Below are 14,362 nucleotides of genomic sequence, written 5' to 3'. Positions count from 1 at the left end.
CTTGCTGGGTGTTATCCTGGTCATCCTATCCCAGCAGCCTTTGGGCGAGAGGCAGGGTTCACCCTGGACGGGTCACCAATTCATCACAGGGCCAACACATAGAGACATTGGCTCTCCCAGCCACGCCTACGGTCAATTTAGAGTCTGGATTAACCTGGTCCCTCTTGATGTCTTTGGACTGTGGAGGAAGCTGGAGTACCAGAGAGAACCCAGCAGGAACAGGGAGAACATGGAGACTCACCCAGAAAGACCCTGAGCTCCAGCTGGGACTCAAACCCGGAACCTTCTTGCTGTGAAAAAAAGTTGGTACAGCAGTGTTTTCTACACATGCAGTTTACGCTCACACACTCGAAATGTCCATTGCCATTTTCACACACACACACACACTTATTCACTCTAAAACTTAAATTACAAATTTCTACCATTATATTTTCTGTTTTCAAAGTGTTACCTTGAGTGTCAGCTGTCCAGCCTCTAGTGGTTTTCCCACCTGGACGCCTGTTAGTCTCTGTGTGTTGTTTCTGATTGATTCTTTGTGAAAACATCAAGTCCAGCTTTCCCTCATTTAGTTGTCACACATTTATGGGTTCAGATCAAAGTCGTCATCATCGATCCCAGTTTGAAGGATATTTGCCTCATACTGGTGCTGGTTAACAGGCAGGGTCCAAGACAGTGATGGTAAACTATGTGAGGCGTGACAGCACTGCAGAGGCATAATTTATTTCTAATCCGTGGTCGTATCAGGAATTTAGAGGCAAGCGGGGAGGCACACGAAGAAAATGACAGACATAAAGTCACACACAGTTCATAAAACACGCAAATGACAAACATGCACTTTTCAGCCCCTTGAACGAGCTTTGCCACAGCTCCATTTGTGCTTTTATAGATGCGCTGTGCGTACGCTCTATCTTTATTGTCTTATTTATCGGTGACCCCAAGTCTCGACAGGACGTAGGCTGATATATGAAGTCATAATGTGTTGGAGCCCTCCGTTTTCTCCGTGAAACTGCTGATATTGAGATGACAAATCCTGAGCTATACGCTGTAGCACCACTGCACAGGCACGCTAGGAATGCTCAAAGGCAGTGATGCTGCGGCTTGTCTCATCATGCATCCTCCACATCTCCAAATTCCTTCCCCCAGATTTTATTTCTCGATTAATCACAGTTGGACTTCCTTTTCTCTGCACGTACGGCACTCCTGTTTCTGTACTCCCCACAGATCCGTGCAGATTGTGTGTCGCGTGCTAACTGACATCACGTGAGGCTGCAGCCTGCCTCTCTCAACTCTCTGTCTTCACGCCTCCTCCAGCCAGGAGAAGAAACAGGAAACATGTAGACGATCATGTGGTGATTTAACACGAAAAACCACCCGTGAATAACAGTTTCACCCTCTTAAATATCAGACCGGCTAACACTCAGCATCCCTTTTGCTCGTGTTCGTCATGGATGTCTAAGGTGGTGGTCGTTGGACTATAGAAGAGCATAGGAATGAGACTTAAAACCCCAAACTGTTGGTCGCGAAGTTGATGTGTGTGTTTTTTTTTTAATGGGTTACAACTTTTGCCTGCTGTAAAACTCAACTGAAACCTCAAACACACCTGTAAAACATCACACACTCAAATTTCAAAGCTTTTGTACGTCGTTAAGACAGTGGCTGCCAACATGTGGCTTAATACCAACCTCACTGTGCTCAAAGCATAGCATAACGTTAGCTTTGTGCTTGAAACGATCCCATTTGAAAACAAGAGAAGCTGTGTTAACTTCTGGAGATTAACTTGCAACAGAACGTCTCAAGTCTTTTGTTGAAACAAGTGTGCAAAGACTCGTGCAAAAGTCCCTTTTTCTTTTACGCAAAGGAAACCAGTGGCGACGCTAACATCCAGGTTATAAGCAGCACTGTATTCTACCCCCCTTTTAATGTTTACAAGCGAAGGTCATGCAAAAGTTTCAAAGTCAATGTGAAAAAAGTTTGATTCAAGTCATTTCCACAGTAAAATACGGGACTGGTGTGGTAAATGAAACACCGGCGTCACTCTGTCGGCGTGAAACACAGAAATACACAGAAAGTGGAGGAGAAACATTTTACCTTTTTAAAAAGGAAAAAAAATCTTTTTTTTTTTAAAATTGTTTTGTTTGCCTACAAGCTGAGGTAGCTGAGGAGTCATTTAGCTTGTTTCAGAGTCCAAATGTTGATTCTGCTCCAGAAGAGAGGGGTTAGACTCCCTCTCAAAGGGTGGGCTCAAAGTCCACTGATAGGAAGATGGCGGACAGAGACGGAAGGGGGGGGGGGTGTGGCTACTGGAGGCTGAAATAATAAATGAGCCAACACGCCTTTACATAAAGCCTGAGATTAGACTGAGAGGCGGAACGGGGCTGTCACCTCGACAGAGTTGGGGATGGAACTAAAGAGGGTTACATGAGGAGACTGGGGGATTAGGAGGCGCTACATGTGGATGGTAATGCTGGTAGATCATCTGATGTGACCGTCTGCAACCAGAAACCTCGGAGTGAGTTTCAGGACATTTTACACATCCACGTATCTCCCGAACTTCATGGCCTGTCTCTTTCTCCTCTCGCGTCTTTTCTCATCAATCAACTGAAATCTGAAGGGATTCACTCATGAAACCTGGAATTAAAAGATGTCCCAACACTCGTTCACCACGCTGCAGGCAGCTGCGTGTTTTGAGGGATTTTCTGTGGACATTTTAACATCGTCATTGAGATCCTCAGTATTTTTTTTTGATGATATTGATGATTTTTAATTACAGTATCTCACCGCCGGATTAAATTGATCTCATGAAAGCATGTGATTAGCAGCAAAAGAAAGAAATGATCAGTTGAAATGTTCAGGCTTCCATTGCAATAAGTTTATTATAATCATACAATATTTATGATGTTGAAAAAATGTGGAGGAGCTTCCCTTTTGTACTTTGCACTGCCATGCTAATCCCTTCACATGCTAACCGTCTGCTGCTGCTGACATGGCAGCACCCAGTTAGGCAGATTGGTTACATTCCTCCATGCATTTGCATTCCCCTTAAATTGCCTCCAGTCCAGTTCTGCTGTCGTATTAAGTTTTATTTTTATTATATTTCAAGGGTGATGTAAAGACACATTTTCCCACACTAAGTGCTGTGATATCACCAGCAGGAGAGCGTCGACTTGTGAGGGGATTTTGCATCGTAGTAAAACAAAGTCATCCATTGTGTTTGTAGTACAGTAATAATTGACAGGCAATGACAACGGCCGCCTCCTCTGTTCAGGGATGGTCACGCCAGGTTCATGTCGATGGCTTCTTCAACTCCACTTTCAAGCCGTCTGTCCTCTCTGGCCAATATGTGGACCTGGCTGCCCCCAAAGGACTGTCCCACCTCCCTCAGATGTAAGTGGACAGCAGTCTTGACCCGAGGTGTTGGCTCTCCTCAGCTGTGCTGTCCGTTTGTGTAGTGGTTATTGTGTTGTTCGTGAACTACGTTGCTTTGCTTGTGTCGGGGTGTTTTGTCCGTCTACAAGGACACTGAAACATCCCAGTTGACCGTGACTCTGTATCTAAGAGATGCCGTCACCTGGAGGACTGAGAATCTTCACCGTCCTCTCATGCTGTAACATAATATTACATATACTTGTGTAAAAAATACTCTAAGTTTAATTATCTTGCCTGGAGAACTGTGCCACTGCACGCCAAAGGGGGGGGGGGGGGGGTGGGATTATCGACCAGCTGTGTTAAAACAGGCCATGAGATTTTGTCTGATCTCAGTTGCTAAAGTAGCTCAGGTCCAGGTAGAATTCAAATGGGCCTTTGTGTAAAAACACTCCTTTCTGTGTTACTCGGATATTCAATTTCTGGATTTCCGTCTTGCAACACTGCACTGCCGGCGCCAGTCCATCTGGGGTCACTGTGTGACCCTCGGTCCAACGACCTGCTGCGCTCTTCCTGGTCGCCTCTTGTGTGTTATTCCTCTGTCTGCATGTGGTTTTGTTTCATAGTCACAATATGGCGCCTCCAGCTGCATCCTTGTGCGGAGAGAATATCCTATTAAGAAACGGAAAAGTCAAAAGTTGACTCCTCTAACTCAAAAGTTTGGATGTGTCTCTGTTCCATGTCCTCAGTCATCAAAGTCTTCAGAAGGGCTGAATCCAGAGCAACTGGAGCTGCTGCTTGTCCATTTTCTCTTGATTTGACTCTTCTGGGTAGTTGGACAGTTAAACTCTTCAACAATATAAGAATGAGACTGAACCTGGAGACGCATGCAGACAGAACTGGGACAAGCTGTTTTAATGATGGAGGGATGGGAAGAAAATGAGGCCTCCTAATGGTTGCTGTTGCCGGATCATGGTGTCACTCTCAGAGGAGCTCACCCATGGAAACTGACTCACTCTCAAAAACTCATGTCCAGCTATACTTGGATGACACGAGCATAGAAACACAGATGCACACACACACACACACACACACACACACACACGCTGCACAAACTGACAAAGTGCATATCTGTCCTCCCCTGACTGTGTCTGTCTCTCTGAGTTTTCTTGCCCCTCCTCCTGCTCTCAAGTGTTCTGGACTGTCTCCTCGTTAGCCTTGTTCGCCCCCTCGGCGCTCTCTCTTCTGAGCCCTAGCTTGTCTTTGCAGAGTGATGTCTTCATTACAATCCTCCGATGTCTATTTCTCTAAAGCTCCCCTCTGACCTCAAGCTTCTCCAAAAAACAAAAAAACAAACACTTTCAAACCTCCGAGTGCTTGTTAGTATTTTGAGGCTCCAGGACTCTCCCCCAGGCTGGTGGTCTCTGTACCTCCACAGTGGGTTGGCAGGTGGTGACTTGGTTCTATGAGGAGATCCATGGTGCCCTTGAATGGTGGCAAGAGAGGGACAGCAGGCTGCTTATCAGCTCTGGAAGCTGGAATAGAGGAGTAAAAGGTGACTGAGTGTGTGTGTGTGTGTGTGTGTGTGTGTGTGTGTGTGTGTGTGTGTGTGTGTGTGTGTGTGTTGGGGGATATCCTAGAGGGTTTTCTCCTCTCGTTCCCTGCAACGCCAGCAGAAGCAGAGAAGGAGAGACCAGCTGCAGGTCTGCCTACAATCACACAATCCCACTATCATTTTACATTTGCCCGCTCAATGCTTGACTGCTCCAGGGGCCCTGTTTTCCTGCTGTCACCACGGTTTAGAGTAAACCTTTCATCACACACAGCCGGAGCAGGAGCCCGTCCACTCGTAACCGCGTCTAGGTTGTGCATCACTTGAATTGCTGTCACGACTTGTTGCAAACCAGCAATGACCGCTTGAGCAGCACATTGATGACTGCTGACGGGAAGCCATCGGTGATTAGTGGGGTTGAAAACAAACGTGAGATGTTCTGACCTTCTGTTGAAACCAAACCACCATTTCATCTTCACTTTGTTCTTCAGGCTGATGGCGTCTACATTTATGCAGATGTCAGTATAAGAATGGTATGAAACTTAAACTGTTGTTACCTCCGTGATCTCGTCATTGTGAAGTTTGAAGACTTCATATTTGGCATCAGATGTCACTTCAGTGGTTTGAAAAAGGGTGAGGCATCGCTCACGACAACTTGGTTGCTAACAATGGCTGAGCTAACTTGCCATCTCGATGTCAACGCAGTTAATGAGGTCCTCAAAGAGCTAACTTGAACTGCAAGCATTGAGCCTCGAAAAACTCTCTTCCATTTATAATCAAATGAAATGGAATGTTCACGGTTTTATATGTAACCTGGATGTTCCTAGAATTCCCTCTGATGAAAGCACAGCGTACACAGCGACGATCTTGACCTGAATAACACCATAGCTGGAGTTCAAGATAATCAAGACACCCGGAGTACGTCGCGCGTAAGTAAACACCTCAATGGCACGATGAAGCCCAACCAGAGCTTTTGTAGCGCTCGGCTTTACAACGTGCAGTCCACATTCCAGCGAGGGTTACTAACCCTGGCTAACGTGTCTCAACACAACAACATAACATTCCCATAAACCAACAACAGTGCGCATAGCATGGTTGGAGGAGCACCAGTGGGTCCAGGTCATTTCGCCGTGCGTCTTTGGTCGGGCGTGTTCGGTCAGTGGTTCGACTTTGTTCTGCGGTATATAACTGAATTGACTACTTCAACTCATTGAAAGACCTTTTCAGTCTTAACATTTAGGATAAGACTACTCGTCGAACTATTGGAGTGCATGTGAACTTCACATAAACACAATGGAACATGCATTCATGAATGTAGTAACTGCATAAGCCATACATTATGGGACGCTCATGTTGTCATAAGTAATGGCTCATTCTCCTTTTATTGTTTAGCTTAAGTGTCCCATGATGAAGAGCAACTTCACCGCTGCCTAATGACTTATTAATGTCCTTATTAGCAAAATCCCCAACTATTATTGTAATTAGTGTGAGTCTAACGATCAGAGGGGACACACAACAGTGATGTATGTTTGAGGTCCAGGGGTGGAGTTGGACCCCGCCACTACGTCTCTGGCTGCGAGCTCGTGCTGCCAGTCGTGTTCAGCCTGGGCATGAATTAATTCACCCTCACTGACCAGAATTTGAACAGAGGCCAATATGGAAGGTATAGAGATGTCAGCTGCAGTCAGAGGCAACACCAGCACTCTCCCAAGATTAAACTGCCAGCTGGATTTGATGCTGATATTGCCTCTCGCAAACGCTGCCTCCCGCCTCCTGGTGCCTTGAATACATTCATATACATGTATGGACGAGTTGGAGGACGTCTAGACTTCCATCCCTTTCTCACTACTACTTCATCGACGCTTATCTCCACTTCTTTACGTGACCCCCACCCTCTCACATGACAAATTTACAGCTCAAGCAGTCAAAACGAAGACTTTCCTCTGTGTTGTGTTGATAGTTGTGTATTTCATCGCATTCATGTTTTTCTACTTGTTTTATAATCTGAAATTGATTTTTAAAAAAAAAATTGCAATCATTCATATGAGTAAGAAAACAAAGGCAGGAGTCTAAAGCTTCGCTAGCTAAACGCTAAACGTGAGCACACCTCGCTGTCTCCCGTCTTTATGCACTGACGTTTAACATACTTGGCGTTAGATTTACTTAACCGTGCAGCTTGTGATCGCTCGCTGTCCAAAACAACACAGGTGTGCTCGGGTGTTTCCGTGAGGCACTGGCTAATGAGCTTTAGGACCACACCACCATTCATTGTGATGGGGTGATGAACGAGGGCGCAGGTACGGTAACTCTAACAGCACAGTATAAACATAAACAGGTGATGTCAGGACCCACCCTGGAAAACCTGCTCCAGGATTGGAGGTGTTGCCTTTATAATCTGCTACTCTGGCTCCGGTGGTTCTGCCCATACGTTGAACGTGTGGACGAACGCATCATTGTGCGGTGAGGAAGTGGTCAAGCATGTGACCACCAGATTGATCTGTTTTTTTTCTGTTTGTTTCAGATCTATTTTTCTCTCGGCTTATTTAGATTGAGGTCATGTGTGGTCATTGTAGCTGCTCCAGTTGATTACTATGATTATTGACTGCAGCGACCGTTGCTGTGTTCACGTTGCGTACTGTGGATCAACCCAGTGTGTCTCAGACTTCAGTGTGCAAGTGCAGGAGGAAATGGTGCCATCTTCTCAACACACTGAAACAAATAAAAAGTTCATCATTACTTTGCATAGACGCATTTGTTTTCAAACCTAAGAACGTCATTGGCCATCTGGGACCTCAAATTCTACTTCTTGAAAGAAGAAATGCTGCTGCTGCTTTTCATTTCAACGTGTTTTCGGACACTCAGATATTCAAAATGTTTCAAGTACGAAGAACAACACAGGCATTTGAATTTTACTGTTAAAAATAATACAGGATCCAAGAATTCCAGTGTAAAATATGATCTCAATATTAAGCTGTCATTAACTATTAACTCAAAGAAGTCTGCATTGTAAATAGTCTCATGTTTAGGGTTTTTTTTTTTTTCTGGTGAAATTTGCCAGCGCTGGATCGATACTGACAGTAGTGCTGGACCGGATCCTTAATAGTGAGACTAGATCAAAGTACATGTCATGAATCACAGCTTTAAAGCCGATTGAGAATCAGGCCCAAACCAAACTGCTGCCACAGGTCGGCTCGGGTCTCGCTGCGATAGATTTTCTGTTGGTGCAGGCAGTGGATTCACAACTGTAATTGCTTTAATCCCAGTTAAAACCTGTTATGAATCCAAACTAATCACAAGATTAAAATGTTCTTTTTCATTGTATTTTTGGGGGGAGATGGAACACAAATTGCACGTAATTTGCTGAATAAACGAGTCCAAGCGTCATGGTGATGTGGTTTGTGGTTCTGTTGCCACCTTGTGGTCAACATTTGCAACTGCAGTTTAAGTGAAGGTCACTGTTGGCCAACAAATAGCTTGTTTGGGTTCAGACTTGAACCTGCTGTTGTGGTTTGAGCTCACACCAAAGTTTTTTGTGCTAGTATTTAATAAAACTTTATTGATGTGATTGTTTTTTTTTTGGGGGGGGGGTGGGCGGCAACAATTAGGATAGTCTTTAATTACCTTGCAAACTCTAGTCATTCCTGATTATTCTAGTTTCTTAAGCATATTCCAGTAATGGTCAACACAAATCATTATTGCAGTTTATAATTTCATGTGAATGTCTGATCATTTTTTTACAGAATGTATATTATTTTACATCATGCATGAAACACTGTTGGTTCCTACCTGCGATTGTTTTGACGGGGATCAGATTGAGTCAAACATGAGGTGGGATTAACGGGCTGTTGAGGGGACAAATGAACTGGTGAGATCCCGACCAGAGAAGTTGGGATTGATTTCTGCTTCAAGAGAAGTGTAGCCCAAAGTAAACTCGCCCCCTGGAGGAGACGGAAGAACTCCACCTTCCACAAAACAGGGTTACAAAGATCCACCCATCCATCATTTGGTGGTGCTGCCACTCTGGAGCTGATTAGGTCCATCCTCTTGGTACCGGGACTTTATTGTCTTGCATCCAGTACTTGCTGAGATATGTAGTTAGTAGCCCTCTAGTGTTCTTCCTTCCTTAGTTAACCAATAACAATGCACAGGTGAAGTGTGATGCTTGTCGTATAGGTGTGTGTGTGTGTGTGTGTGTGTGTGGATGGATGGAGTGGCGGCGGTGACGCAAGTTTGTGACGGACTGGGACAGTGTCACAGCATCTATACGTCCTTGTCATCACTGAGGGCGCAGCACTGACAGCAGCCTCACTTAGTTTGTCTCTTTAAGCCAACATCACATCAGAGATGGTGGAAGAGTACCGGGGGAGGGGGGTGGGGGGTTGGGGTGACAGGGGCACCTTAGCCCTGTCCCGGCTCACGCTGAAGAGAATAGGAGAGAAAGAGGAGGAGGGGAATTTGAAGGAGGGATGTGAGTGACAGAGCGGGAGAGGAACAGGGAAGAAGGGAGGGAAGCAAAGGGGAGGGCTAAGAGAAATAGATTTGTGAGAGAGTGTGTGTGTTAGTGAGAGTATGTGAAGCACGCTGCCAGCACTTGCTTGGTAATGCACTGTGAACAGGGACAAGCAAGAGACGCACGCACACACACAGGCACACACTGCCTCTGTCACACACTCTTTCACACCGCGCAGCTTCCTCACACGTCACTCACACACTCAGGCTGAGAGGTGCCCTGTCCGGGTCTCTCTCTCTCTCTCTCTCTCTCTCTCTCTCTCATGGACACACACTGTGCAGCTGGACTCATAGCAGAACCAGACCGGACGACTGTCACTCACCGCTGGAGACTCTCGCATGAGCGGCAGCAATACAGCATCTACAGTAAGGCACAGCTACCTGCCTGCACACCCCCCCCTTCACCCCATCGCCTCCCTCCCCCCCTCCCTCCATTCATTCATCCCGCGTTCTCCCAACTGCAAGGCAGCATGCACGGCTGAAGGACACAGCGCTGCGCTCCGCTTTGGTGAAGCGCACTGCCGAGAGAGTTGGAGATCCACTTGCGGGGACAGATAGACTCCCCGCTCTTCCTCCCTCGCTTCTTTCTTTCGTTCTTGGTCCCTGCCTGACTATCTGCCCCCTTTCATTCATGAATGTCACCTCTATCTCGGGGAAATGCTGGATTTATCAAGTCTTATACCCGTCTTTTCTCAGGGTGCGGGTGAACACCAGGGTGATGCCAGGAGAGCTTGACAGACGTCCGCATCCCTCCATCCTCGTCCCGGCTCGCACGGCTGATACCTCAGGTCGGACTGTGTCTTCTTCCCTCGTCCTGTCTTTGTTTCAAATGGAGAAATTTTGCACGTGAGGGACAAGTACAGGAGATGCAGTGTCTCTACCGTGTTATTTTGGAGAGCTGATTTATTTTTTTGTCCCTCTGAATAACATCAGCAGGACTGAGGAAGTTCACAGGACATTTTATTTTTTCTGAGACGGGTTTCTCAATGTGTCTGAGTCCTTTTTGGCCACGGTTGAGTGACACTTCCCTGGAGCTCAAGGATGAGAGGACGGGCACGCTTGGACTGGGATAAAGCCGCCTGTGGACTTTAGGGTCCTGGTATGTCAGAGAATAAAACCATGACCGCGACGAATCAAGGATTCACCTGAACTGCAACATTTAAAAGCCAAAAAAACTAAAGAAGCTTCAGTTTTTGGTGGGCTCCTTCCTCCACCTCCCCCACTTCTGTCTGTCCTCTTCCTGCCTCTCCCTCTACCCCTTCTCCACAGAGGCTCCCCTCCTCCACTCTGCACCCCTCCCTCAGCAGTGCTCCGTCGCCCTGGGTGAGTGGGCAGGGGGGTGGCCCACGGTACCCCCCAACACCTGGGCGCCACCGAGCCACCAGTGGCTCGTGAGGCAGCGGCAGGGTCAGCGCTGGGAAGATGGCCGCTCTCGCCAGCTCTCTCATTCGCCAGCGCCGGGAGGTCAAGGACCCCCAAGCAAATCGGCAGATTGCCAGCAAGCGGAAACCCTGCCCGAAGAGCAACAAGTCCCTCTGCCAGAAGCAAATCCTCATATTAATATCCAAGGTTCGACTATGTGGCAGTCGAGGGAGAAAAATGGAGAAAAGACCAGGTGAGTTCTGGAAAGGCCCTCATGTGTTCCCCACCTTCCCTCCATCCTTCCTGTCTTTTCTTTCCTCTTTGTTCCCTTTTCTGTTTGTATTGGATAACAGGATTTTGATGGTGGACTTGCCAGACTACAGATTAATCCTCAACTGTAAAACCTCAGCAGAGAACATCCACTGTCTGTAATTTCCAGTTCAGGGCTTAATCTGAGTCTGGGAAACATCCCAGCCAATCTTCCTGCTGGATTTATACAACAACCTCTGTATTTATGGTGGAGGAGCTCGTGGGTTGGATGGAATAAACTACGGTTTAATACTCGCCGCAGCACTGACCAGCTCATGTTCTTGCTGTGATTCAGGATTTTGGTTTCAGCACCTGTGAACTGATAATTGGCCCAAGAACAAAAACCACAGCGAACTTCGCTCGTACACCAAGTGATTTAGCCTGATATAAAAATGTCAAGAGACGCCTCATTTGCAATTCTGGGGGCCATTAGTCTCTCCGTGCTTCCCTCAAGGCAATTGAATCGCAGTAATTTGTCTTGTGTGTTTGCACATTAAATGTAATTGCAAAATTAGTCATTGAAGCTAAATGAGAGGGTGACTGGAGTGTGTCTGTGCTGCGTCGGTCCACCATCTGACGTTAGCAGCCAAAGATGAATTGGATGTTGAAAATAACTCTCCTATAACGTTGATGGAACATCTTTGGGATGACGACTTAAAATAACCCGCTCCCTCTGAACGTCTGCGCTATTTTTACTACCATTTATTCATTTTATCGTCCTATACTATTCATAAAGGCCATTTATTCACACGCAAACCAGTCAGTTAGGGATAATCAGAATTTCTTTCAGTGAATTAGACAAACCTCTGCTTTTTCGGGCTTTTTTTTTTTTTTTTTTTCCTGTTTTTGAGTATTTTTTGAATTTTATATTTGTTTCAAGGAATTTCTCTTTTTGAGGTAATATTTCAGTCTTTGAAAGTATTGCTTAATCATAAGTTTAAAGCCATGTAGCCTCTTTTGTGAATGAATTTTTGAAGCTGCTTTTCCTTTTGGACTCATTTCATCCGTCTACTTTTTTTTCAAAGGCACTTTAGGAGCTCATGTTTCTTTAAAAGCCTGCAGCTAACTATTCTTTTCATCAGTTCACCAGTCGAATATTTTCACCAGAAAGGAATCGTTCAGTCGATTAAATGTTGAGAACATTGAGAAACTTGGACTTTTCTGTCATACGTGACGATATAACAGCCAATACTTCTCATAAAGAGCCTGGGGCCAGCGACTGAAACGACCAATCAACGGGATGTTTCCAACCGTTTTTTTGTTCCATCAACTAACCGATGACTGTGGCTGATGTGAAACATGATCTCTACGACACCGTGCGAGTGAGTCTGCCTGAAGGTGCTTGTCCTCCACACTCTGCCTTGATTCAATTTAGAGTGCAGTGGGTGTGTGACTTTGCCGCCTGTGTGTTGAGTGATATTTATTACCCCGGCGTGCCAAGTTCATCATGATAATTACATGGGGAACCTTTAACGTGGGAAGCAGCATCTGCCAAATAAGCGGCTGCTCTCTTTTGTAATTACGGTTGTAAAATATGGTGGATAGGTCGTGACGGTGCCAGCTCTTCGGGAAGGGGCCTCGTGTACGCCATCCCGATTGTTTGAAGGCATTTCCATCACGATGGCTCTCGTGTTTCTCACACTGGTATGGATTTATTATGGTAATGGCGGGAGCGAGGCGCCGAGGTTAGACGTATTACCAGGTTCACCATCCCAGTGATGGTGATTTGATGATTTACAGGGGTCTGTGTTAAGTACCGTGTACGGCGGGGCGCGTCTTCATCATTCTCTCAAGGAGTTTCTGTGTGTGTGTTCAGCATATGGAGGGCACTGGTGACCCCTGGCCATGAGTGTGTGCAAACTGATGTATATTCTCATCATTTGTGAGTTCCTCCCGCCCTTTCCCAGCTTCAGCCTGAGGCCACATTTGACCCCTGGACAGAAATAAACGTCAGAATATTCCTGAGCTGCAGCCGTCCTCCTCTTCCTCTTCCTCCTCTTCCTCTTCCTCAACCTGGCGAGACTACAGAGCAGCAAGCTCACACGGTCACATCCGGGTTCCTTTGCTGCTGCTCGTATCACGTGGCCTATTCTGCTTCCTGTGGCTTAAAGTACTTTAAAATCGTCTTATATTTTGGCTTATTTTGGTCCTGTTCTCTTCTCGTGGCTTTTAACAAGGACAGATTCTTAATTTCGAACTTTAGCACAGATTTAAGAGTTAAAGTCCGCAGCAGCACCGGGGCACACACACACACACCCAGGCGAGTCGAAGTGTTCTCAACCAGGAGTAACTTGATTCCCAACTGCATTATTTCCATTTGTTGGCCTGATTCTGAAATGATTTCAGCCTGTTGTGATCATGTGTGTTTCTATGTGCTGCTTTATTTGGAGCAACACGATGATCTGATTTGTTCCAATGCGTTCAATGCAATGAGGAGGGTAGTTCTGTTTTACAGAATCAACACTTGTAGAAGCTTACAACTTGTCACGCAAGACTCCACATTCGTATTACAATTCTAAACAGAAACCTTGGCGTTACGGACGTCGTGAATTTGTCACCAGTGCAGCTGCTTCGAAAGTTTTCAAGCAGCCAAAGAAAGAGCCGAAAGAACCAAAGCAATATGGTCCGCATCAGGCTGCAGGTTGCGCTCAACATCCTGGGGGTGGGGGAGGGGGTCTTCATCCCTGCAAAACATTCTAAAAGTTGCAACAAGTTTCTCCTGTTCTCACTTAGCTGGTGCGTAAAAGTTGGTGCGAAAAAGAGAAAATGGAAGCAAAGATTTACTCCACTATGTCAGCTACATCACACGATGTCACTGGACAACTACGAGAACACTCTTGAGCCTGTCCTTGGGGGAAACTGTGCTTTTGGTGGGTGTAATTTGACAGTAGCCAGCCAGCCTTGTTCCAGAATGTCGACTTTTCAAACTGTTTACCTCCACCACTCACTTGGACTGCATATGTTAGGGAAATACAGCCGTGCTCGGTGGAAGGAGAGAAAGAAACTGAAGTTCTCCTCACGAATTTGCTGAGCTGGTATATTTGTTACGTGGATTATAGTATGTGAGGTCGCTAGGGAGAGGAAGTCAGGCTGACGGAGTGATTCGAGGTGAAGGGGATAAGAAGACCTGTTTCAGCTGTGTGTCACATATCAGACTGGAGAAGCACAATGATGATACGCGTCCCACCGTACTGCTGACCCACCGTTTCAGCTCAGACCCTCGGCTGTGCGACGTTTATGACCGGGAGGGAGGTGAGGTGAGCCTGA

General features: G+C 46.2%; 1 protein-coding gene across 1 annotated transcript in view; it reads left to right on the top strand.

The window, feature by feature from the left end:
* Positions 1-2,438: 2,438 nt before the first annotated feature.
* fgf11a (fibroblast growth factor 11a) overlaps positions 2,439-14,362 on the top strand; it is a 97,322-nt gene continuing 85,398 nt past the window's right edge. The window contains exons 1-4 of the mRNA XM_086196823.1: positions 2,439-2,509; positions 3,266-3,384; positions 9,707-9,790; positions 10,121-11,039. Coding sequence (XP_086052949.1) covers positions 10,847-11,039 — 193 coding nt within the window. The 5' untranslated portion in view covers positions 2,439-2,509; positions 3,266-3,384; positions 9,707-9,790; positions 10,121-10,846. The remainder of the gene's footprint in view (positions 2,510-3,265; positions 3,385-9,706; positions 9,791-10,120; positions 11,040-14,362) is intronic.

The sequence above is a fragment of the Aulostomus chinensis genome, chromosome 24, assembly GCF_037954235.1.
Source record: "Aulostomus chinensis isolate RoL2024-O1b breed Wild chromosome 24, RoL_Achi_v1.0, whole genome shotgun sequence".
Taxonomy (NCBI): domain Eukaryota; kingdom Metazoa; phylum Chordata; class Actinopteri; order Syngnathiformes; family Aulostomidae; genus Aulostomus; species Aulostomus chinensis.
The sequence above is the reverse complement of the archived record's forward strand: the minus strand, read 5'-3'. Positions and strand labels throughout refer to the sequence as shown.